The sequence below is a fragment of the Prosopis cineraria genome, unplaced genomic scaffold, assembly GCF_029017545.1.
Source record: "Prosopis cineraria cultivar Desert tree isolate PC_DT_omini unplaced genomic scaffold, ASM2901754v1 PC8, whole genome shotgun sequence".
In the NCBI taxonomy this organism is placed as follows: Eukaryota; Viridiplantae; Streptophyta; class Magnoliopsida; order Fabales; family Fabaceae; genus Prosopis; species Prosopis cineraria.
Genome location: NW_026555339.1, coordinates 25,778,981 through 25,795,046, shown reverse-complemented (window position 1 = coordinate 25,795,046; position 16,066 = coordinate 25,778,981). Strand labels below are relative to the sequence as shown.

Genomic DNA, 16,066 nt, shown 5'->3' with positions numbered 1-16,066 from the left:
AAATTTTTTTAATTTTTTTCTGTAATTTTGGATCATTGTCTGTAAATTTTAGTCATTTTTTATAAGTTTGAAGTCATTTTTTATAATTTTTTAATTAAATAATGGTCAAAATTAATTTTTGTTAACAGTAAGGTGACAGTTAAAAATTAAAGGGGGATATTATATCAAAAAAGAATTTAAAGTTTTAAATAATTTTATTCTATAATTTAAGGGTCAAATTATTTTTTGACCTCATAATATATTACCGAGCACGTGCAGGTATGCGTAGTTAATTCCAATGAGAACGATGCAATATTAACGCCTCTCTAATTTTGGAGATTATACCGTTATCGTGTTTTAATACTTGTGCAGTGGCAGTAAATAATTATTCTCAAAATTCACAGTAAAAGCAGGGATATGAAATTATGCCACACTCCTCACTAACTGTCTTGAGTCAAGACAAAAAATTTCGTTAATAATAACACTTCAAAAAGTAGAACAATATAATTGAACAATAATCTAAATTCTTCTATAAACCAAATAAATATAGAAGATAAACAACTATAATTAAAAAATAAAAGCTTAAGGCACCATAAGAACTTGCATAACATGAATCCATCTATCTTTTGGTTTTGTTTGTTTGTTTTTGGCAAAGTCCAACTTTTTTAAATAAAAAGGTCAGTGCAACATAAAAGCCCAATTAAGAAATTGGGCCAGCACATAATAAACATAAACAACCCAGCAGACAAGGAATGAAAAAAAAAAAAACGCCCATTGAAACAAGTCCAGAGTCGCGCGTAATGCAAACTTGCAGAAACAGTTATCGGCACCTTCAAAATAACATCATGAAGGGAGAACTTTGGTCCCGTTTGGTTCATGAAAATGAGGTAATGAAAAGGATTGTAATGATAGGTAATGGAAAGGATTGTAATCAATAGTAATGGAAAAGAATGGAGTGATCATGACCATAAATTTATTTGGTAGAATACTTAAGTATGTGAGAATGTAGTTTATTTTTGTTATTTTTTAATATAAATTAAAATGTACAGATCATAATAGGTTTACCATAATAAGGCAGCAACAACAACCTTTTTCTTGTCTCTATGCATTTTTGTTTTCTTTCCAAAGTTTTTCATGATGGTTTATATATATATATATATAAATCCACACATACATATTAAAGTTTCTTCAAAAAATTTAAACTATTTTAAATTTAGGGGTTAAAGTTTATTTTTCTCCCACACTGTTTTTGAGAAGCGATAGGCACAATGCATTGATAAATAAGGTATATTTTCTCTTATTGATAAATAAGGTATATTTTCTCTTAATTATTTTTGAAGAGCATGGGGCCCTCATGTGAGTGATCTATTAATTATATTGTTTTCTTTTAACATGACATATGCATGGGACCCTTACAACAGTGATAGATAGGACTATGATCCCTCATTGATTATATCCTTTGATTCTAATGTTTGCTCTTGAACTTTTTTTTTTTCAAGAGTGCTAGGTACTATAAAGTTTTTTTATATAAAAAATGGTAAAAATATAAATTTGGCCATTAATTATTTTTTCAAGAGTATTAGGTAGTCTATACTATAATGTGATATAAAATAAATTCTTAACTTTAAAAAAATGGAGCATCTAGCAACCTATGTTAATTTTCATTTAACTAATATTAACTTTTCATGTGGGGCCCATAATTTTTTGACTGAAATGACACATGGCACTCCACTTTAACAAATAAAATTTAGTCATAAATTTTTTTTGTAGCATTTGGTAGCTTTTATTATGAAAAATGAACTATCTAGCACCTTTCCATTAATTTTAACCAAATAACATTTATTTTTAAAGCTCACAACATGTCAATCTCTTTAACCTTCTTGCCTTCATTCTCAGTCTTAGCTCAAAAAGAAAATGTTCAATGAGTTTTTATTTAATTAGTTGACGGTATAAGAACTCATTTAGTTGATGTAAACTATTTCAAAAGAAATTGAAGTGGACGAGGTCTCCTTTTCAGTTAGTGCAAAATATAAAATTATCATATCATTATTAAAAAGAAAAATTATCAGATTATTACCTCCAACCATACAAGTCTTATGAAATTATGGGCTTTCCATTGCCAAGACTAGGGCTTTACGGCTTGTAATTTTGCTCAGCTTTGATATCGTATTGTAATATCTAATTATCGAGTGTTCTACTGTTCTTCAATTCTTCTTCTTGAAAGGTGCGGCTTTGTATTTTCTATGTAGTTGTATTTTTTGTTCTTATTCCGAACAAATTTGGGTAACTTGTTAGTCATTAATTACTCAATTGTAACTTCATCACAAGCCTATGATAATAAAAGGTTATTCATCACTATCTGTTCTTCATCTTCTAGTGAGCAATGTCCGTGACTTTTGAAAAGTGAATCGGAGGCTTGGAGATGGAGTTTTGGGGCTAGGCATTTTCAGTTCTTAGGAGCTTGTGGAGATGCTTGATTGTGTAAGTTGCTAAGCCCAGTAGTATATTGTTGTCCTCTGTTACAGTGTCCAACTCTGTTCTTTATATTTTTGGCTTTATCACATTATACTCCGTTTATTGATCTCTTTGATTTTCGTTGTTGTTATTGTTGATCTGTTTAGCAGCATATTTATGTTTCATGGACACCATGGCTTGTGGCCAGCGGGCGTGTTTCTTTCTTCGTATTACTGTCTTTCAGTTTACATATCTAAATCATTTAAATTCGATCTACGCTGTTTAAGTTTGTTGAAATACAGCAAAACCAGAAGCAGAGGATCCTGTTCTGCATATAAATTGGTGTTGTTTCTATTCAATCGACTTCATAGGAATATTAAATATATATTAATTCAGCTCTGAGTTATACGTTCCTTGTAATGTATAATTAATTTGGGCCGTATAATTAATCATACTTTCAAGAAGCCACTTGACAGAGGACACGAAACGTGGAACAATGTTGAAGCTGTCATTAAGTCCAAAAATGATGGGCACCACATACTCTCTTTTTTTAATCTGATTTCTATTATAAAACACATCTAATTATCTTATTAGAATTAAAAAGAGGTGGTTAAGTTATTAACTTTATTTAAAAATAGAACAAATTTGAATTTAACCCTTATTTAAATAAAAGTTTTTAAAATTTGCATCACATTATTTCCCTTAGTTAATAAATTTAAATATAAATAATGTTGAAAAATCATAATTAATATTTCATCAAGTGCCTTATATAGATTAAGAATTAAAAAATTCTAGAAGATGCCCTACAATAGGAACCAGAGGAAGTAGATTGATACATACGTGACAATAGGAACCAGAGGAAGTAGATTGATACATACGTGACATATATAGGCACATAGGTGTTAATTTTTTTTTTTTGGGCCAAAAATAGGTGTTAATTAAAAATTTATGAAGTATTATTTTGGTTATGCAGGAACATAATGAAGCAAAGCATTTAAAAAATGACATACATGAAAATACCTTCTAGTGTGTGTGCATATAACTAAATTCAAATACCATGCGTTGCATGGATGATGACTAATTAAGATGAAATCAGCATTTTCAATTAAAATACTTAGGATTGATAGTTTGATATTTGACATATAAAGTAATCATAAGAAATTTGGTAAGAAATATAACAGTTCAAATAAATCATACATGTACATAATTTAAATTATTTCAAAGAATTGAAATAATGTCAATGAATATATATATATATATGTGTGTGTGTGTGTGTGATTTTTACTATATAACGTTGATTATATCAACAAATTATAATGATGCCAATAACGATGTAATTCATGAGTATTAAAAAGGAATGAATTCCAAATCTATGCTATTGGTTGGATGTGTAAGAAAGAAGACACTTAAGAAAAAAACAATTAAGCATGTTTACAAAAAAAAAACATATTTAAACTTTTGTTTTAAATTAAATACATTGATAATAAGAATGTCACCTTCAATTTTCACCTAGAAACGTTATTCCAACATGAATACAATGTATCTTTATGTCAAAATGAATGTTGTAAAGCTATCACGCATTGCAATCCCCAGATACTAAATTACATTAAACAGAGGCAAAATACAATCTTACAAGGCCTATACATAGCAAGGCCTAATTGCATTATCACATTCATATCCTCATCTGTAATAGTAAGAGAAATGATTGTCATGATCATCTGAAGCCTCACTGCAATCGTAATGGCCTGTACAAAAATACGAGAAAATTAGTCTCAAAGTCAGTTTATAATTGACATTGACCATAATAAAGAATGAGTGTCAGAGGAAAATATGCAGAACGCATCTGTTAGCAACGGTTCATAGTGCCAAAACTTATACTCCCTCGAGACTATAATATAAGTCATTTTCTAGAAGCATTTCTTAATCTAAAATATAAAATATTAGGTAAATTTTATATTTTGTTCCCCATTTATACCCTTGCTTTTTTTTTAAAAAAAAAAAAAATTCCTTGTCTTTAAATGCTCCACATTTAAAAATTATGCAGTTGTGGCTAGAAAACTCAAGCGAATAAATGGAAACATGTAGATATTTTTTAAAAAATGAGGCTTTAACAAGTATTTTTTGTAAACCATAAATTAGTTAACAATAATAAATATTGTGATCCAGAGGAAGTATATCAATTAATGACATCTTTTTAAAAAGAAAATGGATATTGTGTTGTTAATTTATGGACATTGTCACATTACAAATAGACATTATGTTGTACATACTGAGAAACTTGTACATTTCAAATGAGGGGCAAATAGGTATTTTACTAGAAAACATATTAACATCTAAGGCTTTGGGCTTGCAGAATAAATTCATAATGTATTTGGCTTTAGGTGCAATTTTTTTTTTTTTTTTTGTTATTTGGATGCCTTAGGTGCCATTCTCCCAAACTTATAGATCAACCGCATCTGTTTGAAAAGAAAATGGATGAACGATTGAGGAGATGATGTATAAATAAATTCAAAATAAGGGGAAAAAAAAGGTGTAAGCTATGCAATGCAAAAATTTCAAGGTGCTTAAATATAGAAGGAAATCACGAGAGAAGAAAATAGAAAATATCAAGGAAACAAAGAAGATCCTATGCTGTCAAATATGGGCAAGTGTGGATAGTAAAAATATTCATACCTGAGTGTGGTGCTTTGAAGAGCAGCGAGTGTGGTTTCAGAGAACATGGGGCAATCCTCAACTATAAGATATAGCAGCTCTGGAAGTAGGTTATTGTCGAGATTTCACTTTTCCTCTTGGATTTCAACTTCACATTTGAAAAGTCCCTCTACCTGATAGCATTGTCTAGAGGGCAGAGAGGGGAAGAGCCACTTCAACTTCCTGCATTTAATTGCATAAAGGCTTTGAAGTTTTGGGAAGCATAAGGAAGAAGAGGAGGCATTTGGAAAGAGAGGCTCTGATGACATTATTTCCTCCAACTCTTCACATTCTTCAATATGTACATACCACAAACATGGTAGGCTTTTGATGACAGTGCCGGGAAAGATACACTTCAATTTCTTGCATCCATTTACATATAAGTCCTTCAGAGTTTGGAAGCTGATGAGAATGGGACCCTCCCATAAAGACATGAGGCTCCCTGAATCCTTCAGAGACATACGTTCTACTCTTGAGGTCAAGATCATCCCTTTTTCTTCATTTATAGATAATTGTCCTTCTACATCTGTTGCAGTCTGGAAATCTGAATTTTCTATAGAAGCTTGGGGGACCTGCAACTTCAATTAACAAAAGAAAAAAAAATTATTCACACCAATCAAACTTAATACTAAAATATTTTATTTATACTTGGATTTAAAAAATTGAAAAACTAATATATTGGAAACAGAAATTCATGAATATCGAGAAAACTTTATACAGATATTCAAATGTGTTTATATCAATGTGTGATTACATGACAAACAAAATTCAATTTATAATTGGTATAAAAAATCGATTTATAATTAATTTATTTTACTATAAAATAACTTTCTATCAAAATATTTTGTGAATAACTGTGCATGAAAATTTTAAAACAAGAATATCTGTAGAAAATAAAAATTAAAGGAACATGGAATGAAGTCACGCATGTTCTATATTTTCATTAATCATACTCCTAACAACAACAACAACAACAAGCCTTTATCCTATTAAGTGGGGTCGGCTACATGGATTGCAAGAGGCCATTGTGCTCTATCATTTATCAAGCTTTTAGGAATATTATTAATTAAGAGATCGCGTTCAACAACTTCCAAGAATGTTTTCTTAGGCCTTCCTCTACCTCTCTTAATCGGACTCAAAGTTATATGTTCCACTCTTCTCACCGGTGCCTCCCTTGGTCTTCTTTGTACATGCCCAAACCATCTCAACCGATTTTCTACCATTTTTTCCTCAATAGGTGCCACCCTCACTTTTTCGCGTACGTGCTCATTTCGAATTTTATCTTTACGTGTATGTCTGCACATCCATCGTAACATTCTCATCTCTGCTACTCCAACTTTATGCTCTTGCTGTCCTGTTAGAGCCCAGCATTCACTACTATATAACATTGCCGGTCTGATAGCAGTGTGATAAAACTTTCTTTTAAGTTTATTAGCACCTTACGGTCGCAAATAACTCCTTTAGCTTTTCTCTAATTAAACCACCCAGCTTGAATTCTATGTGAAATATCTCCACTGATTTCGCCATTATTTTGAATAATGGCTCCCCAAATATCTAAACTTTTCCACTTGAGATATAATTTGATCTCCCAATTTCACTTCCAAATTATTATCGAATATTCCTTTACCAAATTTACAATATAAATATTCTGTCTTACTTCTACTCAGACGAAAACCTTTCGACTCTAATGTCCTCCTCCATAACTCAGTTTTGCAATTAACCTTTTCTTTTGTTTCTGCTATAAGAAATATATTATCCACGAAAAGCATACATTTCGAGATTTCCTCTTGAATATGTTCCGTCAAAACATTTAAAATCAAGTTGAACAAATAAGGACTCAGAGATGATCCCTGATGTAGTCCAATCTTTATAGAAAAATCCTTTGTTTGACCACTAGGTGTTCTTATACTAGTTTTTACCCCCTCATACATATCTTGTATGGCTTTAATATAAGCAATCCATATTCCTTTTTTTTCCAACGCTTTCCAAAGCACTTCTCTTGGTATACGGTCATAAGTTTTTTTCAAATCAATAAAAATCATGTGTAGATCTTTATCTTTACAACGATACTTTTCCATTAATCCCCTTAGTAGATAAATCGCCTCTGTAGTTGATCTACCTGGCATAAAACCAAATTGATTCTCAGAAATACTTGTCTCCAATCTCAACCTGTGCTCAATTACTTTCTCCCATAATTTCATTATGTGGCTCATGAGTTTAATCCCTTTATAGTTAGTACAATTCTGAATATCTCCTTTATTTTTATAAATAGGAAATTAATGTACTTCTCCTTCACTCATCAGGCATTTTCTTGGACCGTAAAATCACATTAAATAACTTAGTTAACCATCTCACCCCTTCTTCACCTAAACATTTCCACGCTTCGATAGATATACAATCAGGTCCGTTGGCTCTACCATTTACCATTTTCTTAAGAGCTTCCTTTACCTCCTTATCATGTATTATTCAATAAAATGACAAATTTTGTTCTCCTTCACCAGTTACTAAATCCTCCTAAATTTAAATAAAATCTAGTTGTGTACATCAATCAAGTATATGCTGTTTTTGTTCTTCATGTCCTTGCATCTCTTTGAAACTTATAAATTCCCTATTTAATTTATATATAAAATTGTAGCGAGCAGAATGATATATAATTCTAATCTACATATTATTCATTCTCATTTTTAAGACTCTAATCAATATATTATGTAACGTTCATTCTTACCGATATTGTTTCCATTGTTGAAGAGCTGGTCCCAAACTTGAATCAAGAAATTTGGGGCAGTTTCTCTATACTGATGTCACTTAGTTGCACCTGAATCTGCATCCCTTGACAAACATTGATAAAATTGGCAAATTATGAAGACATATCTTCCTCAAGTTTGAAAGTCCAATTTTGTCATTGTAGCTGGCATCATGTTCATTACTATGTCCAAAAATCACCTCCAATTCCTCACAATCAGATAAGATTAGGGAACTCAGATTTGGAAGGTCATTATTGACAATGGTGCTTATTGAGAATAAAAACTTTAACTTTTTGCATCGAATCATTTTCAAGGAATGTAGATATTGGAAGATCAAACTTGTGTGGGAACAAGACCTCCTAGCATTTGTTGTTCAGATCTCAACATTTTGAGTTCTCAATTTCTTCTTGGTCATCATCACCGATGACTTCAAATGTGTCTTCAACAACAGTAGAACTTTGAATAACAAGCTGCTTTCTAGTAATTATAACAGAGAGTGAAAGATTGGGAGCTTCATTATTATTTAATTCTCCGTATCTCAACTTATAATACCTTGCAATTCTCTGTATATAACAAAGGTAAAAGGAAGGGGAAAAGTATTTATTCAGTTTCTTGAAAAGATAAGAAAAATTAAACAACATCAAGTTAACCATTATCTTCACACACCAGATGAGACTTCAGATTTGTATTCATTTAACATCTGTGTCTCTATTTTATTCAATCAAATGTTTCTTCATGTTTCACTACAGTTACGTGATTATTACAAATCAAAGTGAAGAGAATGTAAGATGTAATTCCTTAATTTGGTTGCTAAAATCTATATGTAGGAATATAAGCTGTTTTAGTCATTTATTTGATTTGTCATTTATTATACTCCAATCATGTTAAATCATGGAAATGTGTAATGCATTGAGTATATCAAATTTTTCTAGTGTTTAGCTTCTATTGTTAGAACTATCATTGATTGTCACTTAAATAGTTACTAGCTGATAAACTAAACCGTAGTTCTTTTGGCTTGTTGCGCGCATGTGTGTGTGTGTACATAATAGTGTGCGAAGTATATTACAAAAAAGAAAATAAAACATGCTTTAGCATAGATACATAAAAAGAATAACGCAAGATTGTTTTTGAACTGATATGTATGCTGATATCTACTCCATATGCGTGAAAAAGGAATGAATTCAATAAAGCAGGGTCATTTAGCTTAAATGAACCAAAAATTAAAAGATAACAAAACTTTTTTTAAAAAAATTGAAGCATTAAATATTCACCTAACATCAATTGAATCAATATTGCAAAACAATACAAAGGCAAGATTTGCAGCATGGAAAAAGAAAAATTGAGAATCGCAAGTTTAGAATGTTAGTTACCTTTCCATTCCAATCAATAGTTGCTCTCATAATTGACGTAAATTTTGGGCATTCATAGACGTCAACTCTTATAAACTCCCCTGGGTGCATCTTAAACCCTTGGCAAACATTAACAAGTCTTGGAAGCTTCTCAAGTGTTATATGTTTCAAGTTTGGGAACACAATCTCCCTTTCACTGTCAATGTCATGATCTTCAATATTAGAGAACTTGAAAATTTCTTCCACCTGAGAAGAATCTGATATAGTCAGGGTACTTAGTTGTGGAAGCATTGAGGTAGTAGCATGATTGATAATGAAAAATAAAATGAATTTCAGCTTGTTGCACTTTTTGATTTCCAATCTCCTCAATTTTAGCAGACAAGTTTCAGTTATGGATGCATTCTTGTCAGACTCTTCATTCCCTAAAAAAATTGCCTCCAACTCCTCACAGTCAGATATGGATACATTAGATAACTCTGGAAGGCCTTGACAGATATGAGTAGAGAAGACAAATTTCAATCTTGCACATTTTTTCAAATTAATTCTTTAAGGTATTGAAATGTTGGAGTTTGAGCTTCAATCCCAGTCTGATAGTGAAAAATTGATTCTACTTCACAATTACAAAGATTAATCCGTTCTATGGTTGCCAACATTTCCACGTTGAAGCACCGAGGTCTGAGATGAAAGTGTAGTTTCTTGAGCAGTGGTTTCTCCACGTTATAGTCACGTCTCGATCTCCACCATCTCCACCAGATCTGAGATTTCCGTCACCGGATCTACTTCCCGTCGACTGTCCTTGGCAAGTAAGGTTCTTCCTTTCATCTCATTCATTGACGAAGGTTGCTGCTATGCTGAGTTTTTTTTCTTCCTCTTCATTAAAAGTTAAAGTTAAAGGGAATCTGACTTTTTTACTTCTGTAAAGGAACAATTATTTGATATTTCAGAATTTTTATTTTTGCATTAATTTGTCTAAAATATTAATTATCTTTTACTCTCCCTCTAGTATGAGACATTTTTTTTTAAATATTTGCTTATTAATTAGTAAAAAAAATATACGATATTGAATTGCTTTTATAATTCTTCAACTATACACACACTTTATTTATTATTTCTTTTTCAAAAGATGTTTATTGGAGCAGTTATTGATGTTTTATATAATGAATTAAAGAGAGTATAATTTTTGAAAATGACATCAAAATGTGGGTTGCATTTTCAATTTGATTTAATATTCATCCTAACCTATTTAATTTTTGAATACAAGTTGAGTTGATGTTAAAATTATTTAAAAATATAATAAAAAATCTTTAATATGGTTTGAAGTGATACTTTGAAATTGTTTAAAGTGATGTCTCTTTCATGTCATATCATACCACTTTAATCAAAAATTCATTTTTCTACATTATTTCATGGACCAACATAGCTTCAATTTTAAAATGAATGGTTATTTAAAATAATTTTTTTAATAAAAAATATCATTTTAACATGTAGAGTTTTCTTAAGTTAATACATACTTTCTTTTACCTAGTGGTGATTGCCACTTCTGTGATTTTATAATCTTCCAAATATGTTTTTAGAAATTAGAGATACATGACATTTCTGATTTTTAGAATTATAAACGTAACCTTTCATAGAATCCCTTAATTTGAAAGGAAATATTTAAAAAAAAAAAAACACACATGTTTTCATTTTGAAAATGCCTTGACGTAATTGTCCTTGCAAAACGCAATACAGATTCATACTGTGAGCATCAAAACTTCAAAGTTCTGCCAAAAGATAATACATTAACCAGAAAATAAAGGTAATATATAGAAAATTAGAACAAAAATCTTAAGTAGTCAAATTAAATGAGAGCAAATGTGGTGTTTGAGAAGATATATAAATATACCTTAATTGGTTTCCATTAAACAAAAAGTTGTTAACAGTAGCAAGAAGACGGAGCAATCCATAGCTTTAATTATTAGAATGAAACTGAAACTGACACAGTGAGGTTGGGAAAGTCTTCAAATATAAATTGCTTCATGAAATTGATTTCGAGTTCTCAACTAAACTTGCATTAATCATAATTATTGCACCCAAGAATGTGACGCGGACGGTATGGGAGAGTGAATTTTCCAACCTTTAGAGCAAAAACCAGCTGAGTAGGAATTGCAACTAAAATTTTGAGAAAAGTTTTAAAAATCATTTAAAGAAAAAAAAGGATGGTTTGCAAAATTAAAAATAAGTTCGAGAGTCTATTAAATATGAGGAAGGTGTTAGGCACCCTACATCACCCGTTGGTGAGAACGGTTACCTAAAGTTAATTATACTAAATTAACATAGTTTTAAAGTTCTTTTAATTATCCCTTCTTATTTATATGTTTGATAAAAAATGATAATAATTAACTGAGGAATATTTATTTATTTATAAGGGAGGACTTGACTCAGAATCAGACTCTGAGACCTACGTACCCTGCAATAGGGATTAAAGTTTATATAGTTTGGGTAAGTTTGTTGGTAAAAATATTTTTGGAAGAGAAATTAATTAAAAATAATTCCACCATTTTGCAAATAAAATAATTTTCTGAAATTTTGATATGCATGTTTTAAATTACAAAAAGTAATTTAATGTCAATTATTTTCTCAATTTTTAATTTTTGAAATAAAGAAAAGAAAAGAGTTTTAAATTATTTTTTAATTTTTTATTATTAAAAATTTAACTGCTATACCTGCAGAGCTTTATTGGCTCATACGATAATATAATTATTCTAAATATCTATGATGATTCAAAAATCTCACACGATAAAAGAGTTTAACAACTTAATTTAATTACTTATATTTTTAAGTGTTAATAATTATTTTTTAGCATGTGCATACATATATATTTTTTAAAAGACTCTTAATCATCATACCAGCAAAGCCTTATTGACTTATACGGTAATACGATTATCCTAAATATCTGTGGAGATTCAAAATCCTCAAAAGATTAAATAATATTTTTTAAAAATATTTTATATTTTAACTTATATCTTATTATGTATGTATGTAATTTAAATATTTTTTTAAAAAAACTTAATTGTTATATCTGCAGAGTCCTATTGACTCATGATAATATGATTATCCTAGAGGTCTATGAAATTTAAAAATTTAATATGACTAAAAGATCTAATGGTTATTATTAATTTAATTAACTAATTTTTTAATAAAATGTTGATTATATTATTATTTACAAAATCTATTTATTTATTTACTATATAAATTATTAATCGTGAAATCTGTAAAGACTTATTATCATACACGATGATGCAATTAATTTAAGACTCTGTGAAGATTCTTGAAATCTCGCACGAGATTTAAATATTTTATTAATTTAAATTATAAAAAAAGAAAATTTAATTTTAATGATGGCCCATTGAAACCCATATTAATATGAATAATTTGGATTCCCATATCTTGTGAAATTCTATTGATTTATATGATATGAAATCATTTTAAATGCTTGAAAAATTCTTAAAATCTCACACAGCATGTAAATAATTAAAAAGAAATTCTCTTATTCATTTCATTTTCTTTTTTTAATTGGATTTCAATTGTAATACGAATCAAACTCTCTCCCCTCAAGCTCGTCATAATAATTGGAATCGTGCACACAATCATAATAGAAAGTACCATAAGGTATATATGAGTATAATAATATTATGGATAAATAAAGGACCCTTGGGCTAATACACAGATGAAAACCATACCCCTATATATTAGTATGCTCTTTCATGCTAAGAGAATTTCTTTTAAATCCAATTCAACACCTAGTCTAACAATCACAACAACTTCCTTCCCTATTTAAGACAAAACTATGGCAGAAATATATCCAAAAATCAGTTCCAACAAATTATTGCCACAAACAAAAAACAGTTATTGTAAGTCTCTCTTTTTCTTAAACAACTACCACATCAATTTCTTCACTGTCCTTGGCCAAAACATGATAGGAATATGCCAACAATGAGTTCGAACTAATTAGTACAGCAGGCAATATTTGAAATCTCTTTTCTTTGAAGAACAAATACAGCAATTTCTTACTTGTTTTAGAGTCAAAAACGTGATAGTCTAATGCCCAAATTCGATCAAACATTTAGGATAGCAAGTCAGATTTTCATTTGGAGTTTCCACCTACATGTATTACATGTTAAAGGCTTGCTGAAAATGATTAACTATAGCAACTTGACCTGGATTACATGGAGAACCACAATCATACTGATAATAGGCATTTTAACCAAGACTCAAATCAAGTACTATCAAACAATATCAGCAACTTTATTTAAGAGAAAACCAGGATGGGAATATGCGTTTAAATTAGATGAAGTCAAATCGAATAGCAAGCATAAATTTTATTTAGCATCCCCCCTTTTAACAACAATCATCACATGTTCTTCACAATTTAGGTTATAGAATTAATCAAACATCAAGGACATTCAATATATATTAAAAATTTAATGAACATGATTAATTACACAACTCTTAATCAACCAATGATCACACTTATAACGGGAATAAGCCAAGACTAAATCCAATCAAACGATTTCATCATTTTTTAGCCAAAAAAATGACTAGGAAAATCCAAAAATTCCTCTTATCAATCAACAACATTTTTCTCATAGGCATTTGTCATACACCTTATAGGTGTGCTAACAGATCTATACAAAAACAAGCTTCTCTTGAATCCTTAATACCCAAATATCCATCCAGATCAATTCACACCCTCAGCTAACAAAAATTTCATGGTGTTGCTAAGGTAGACATCGTTCTCATGGGTGAAGAAAGAAAAAAATTTTCTGCTAAACCATATGTCTATGGTTCATTTTATGCGTCTTAAAATTAATCCAAAGTCTAATAGTACAAGATGGATGCTATCTAGAAATCAAAATTTACATTAAATCAAAGCTCAAAATTAGCTTCAAACCTTTCAACAGAGATAAGTGTCTTCCGGTCTACCTCTTCAGCTGCGTCGTGCTTTGCTTCTGTGAATTCTGAATCGCTCCCCACTAGCTCTTAATCTCTAATCGCTTCTCCTTTTGAATGCCTCAATCGCTCAACATCCTCTACTCTCATTCTTTGTTCTCTCTTTAGATCTCTTTCCCTCCCTAGAAATCTCCCTCAATCTCTCTCTCTCTCACCCCCTCTCGGTTCCCTCTCTTTGACTTTGCCTCTCCCGTCGAACTCTGCTCTCTTCTTTCTCTCTTTCAACAATCTTCAAAAATCTCCCTCAAATCTTTGGTCTCCACCCCTTAGACTTCAGTCTCTCAAACCTAGCTCTCGATTTTTTCTCCTTTATTTCCAACTTCCCCTCCCTTTACCTCTGCGTAGTGAATCCCTCTTCCGAGGCTTGCATGAGGGATTAGAAGACTAGAAGGCTGCTTGTGTGTTCCCTCTTCTTGCTCTGCTGTGTTCTGCTCGTTCGTCTCTCGTACGCGAGTCTGCTTTCCTCTGCTCTTTCATCTCTGGCTGAAAGTGTTTTGCGTGACTGGCGTTTCTTTGCTTCCTCTCTGTGCAGTGGAAAGGAGACAAGGCCTGAGTGAGACGCTGATCTAAATATATTTTTTTATGTTTAAAGAAATTTTTTTTGAAAGGTAATTTTTAGAAATTAGTTAAGGAGGAAAATTTGATTTTGAATGGACCAAGAATGTCTTCTCATTTTTTAAAAAATTTAACTCTCAACAATTTGATTCCTATTGTTTCTGAATTGTTGAGATAATTTAATAAAAAATTTTCAAGATTTAAGCAAGGTATATTTTTTATTTTCAAAATTTATTTTGAAGACCAATTAAATTTATTTATATTCTTTATGTTATTATTTTTTTTGAAAATATAATCTTAAAAAGGATTATTTTTTTGTATTTTTATATTTTTTGTCTTTTTAATGAACTAGAAAAAATAAAATCCTAATCAATAAAAAATTATCTAAGCTAAAATGAAAAAATGTTGAAAGGCATTTTGATCATTGCATGCATGTTTTGCTTTTTTGCAAGAGATGATCTTAATTAATGTAAAAAATTAAGGTCTTTTACAATAAATAACTTGTCATAGTGATCTGTATTTATAATTCTCAAAAAAAAAAGAAAAAGAAAAAAAACAGCTTCGCACTTCTTTTTGTTGAGCACAAGAAGTAGATTGCATCGATAACAGGAATTATCTCTGGTGAGATATTTAAGAAAAAATGTACACATCTTTGGATCTTCCAACTAAATTATTATGTGCACAAATATTATAATTCAAATCTTAGTTGATTGCAGTATCCTACTTTTTTTAATGATCAAAATATATTTTTATCTGTATAACTTATAATAAGGCGTTACCCTAATCACAAAGCTGTAAATATTTTATTTTTGGGGCTTCATATCTTGCACAATGCTAATTCTAATTTTTTCTTAAAATTATTCAAATTAATATTTCAATAGATCTTACCTCACATAATTATTTGAATACAATTTCGTTGACTTTTACTGGGTATGCAATTTCCCATTGATTGTTATTTTCATTACGCTCAGATATGATCAAATTAATATGCATATTCAGTTTGCTTTCATGTGAGATGTCACTTTCTTTTTTCCGTAGCCACAAAAAAAAATGTGAATTTGTAATTTTAAAAAATCAATATTTTAAAAAAGTTAAGTGTCTTGACTAATTGAATCTATTTCATTCATGTTAAATTTAATATAAATTCAAATAAAAATATTTTAAAGCATCATAATAAGACGAGTCTTTCTTCTAATCCGTTTAATACTACTCAAATCACACTTAATAATATAATAATGAATCTCTAATAGCCTTTTAGGGGCGAAAAGATGAGTAGTTTTCCCCGGTTTGGTGTACTGGATT

General features: G+C 30.1%; 1 protein-coding gene across 1 annotated transcript; it reads right to left on the bottom strand.

The window, feature by feature from the left end:
* Positions 1 to 5,210: 5,210 nt before the first annotated feature.
* Positions 5,211 to 9,861, bottom strand: LOC129317510 (uncharacterized). Its single transcript, XM_054961825.1, has 3 exons — positions 9,239 to 9,861; positions 5,434 to 5,702; positions 5,211 to 5,307 (listed from the first exon to the last, which is right to left on the bottom strand). The coding sequence occupies exons 1-3, from the start codon at positions 9,506 to 9,508 to the stop codon at positions 5,211 to 5,213; spliced, it is 636 nt and encodes a 211-aa protein (XP_054817800.1). The 5' UTR covers positions 9,509 to 9,861.
* Between the last annotated feature and the right edge of the window lie 6,205 nt (positions 9,862 to 16,066).

Bases quoted from the DNA above. Each gene is read 5' to 3' on its own strand.
- LOC129317510 (XM_054961825.1), bottom strand. From the start codon at position 9,508: ATGCTTCCACAACTAAGTACCCTGACTATATCAGATTCTTCTCAGGTG. The intron at 5,703-9,238 runs GTAACTAACATT...TGTTAATTGAAG, and splicing joins CTATTGATTGGAATGGAAAG to TTGCAGGTCCCCCAAGCTTC. The intron at 5,308-5,433 runs GTATGTACATAT...AATTAAATGCAG, and splicing joins AAAAGCCTACCATGTTTGTG to GAAGTTGAAGTGGCTCTTCC.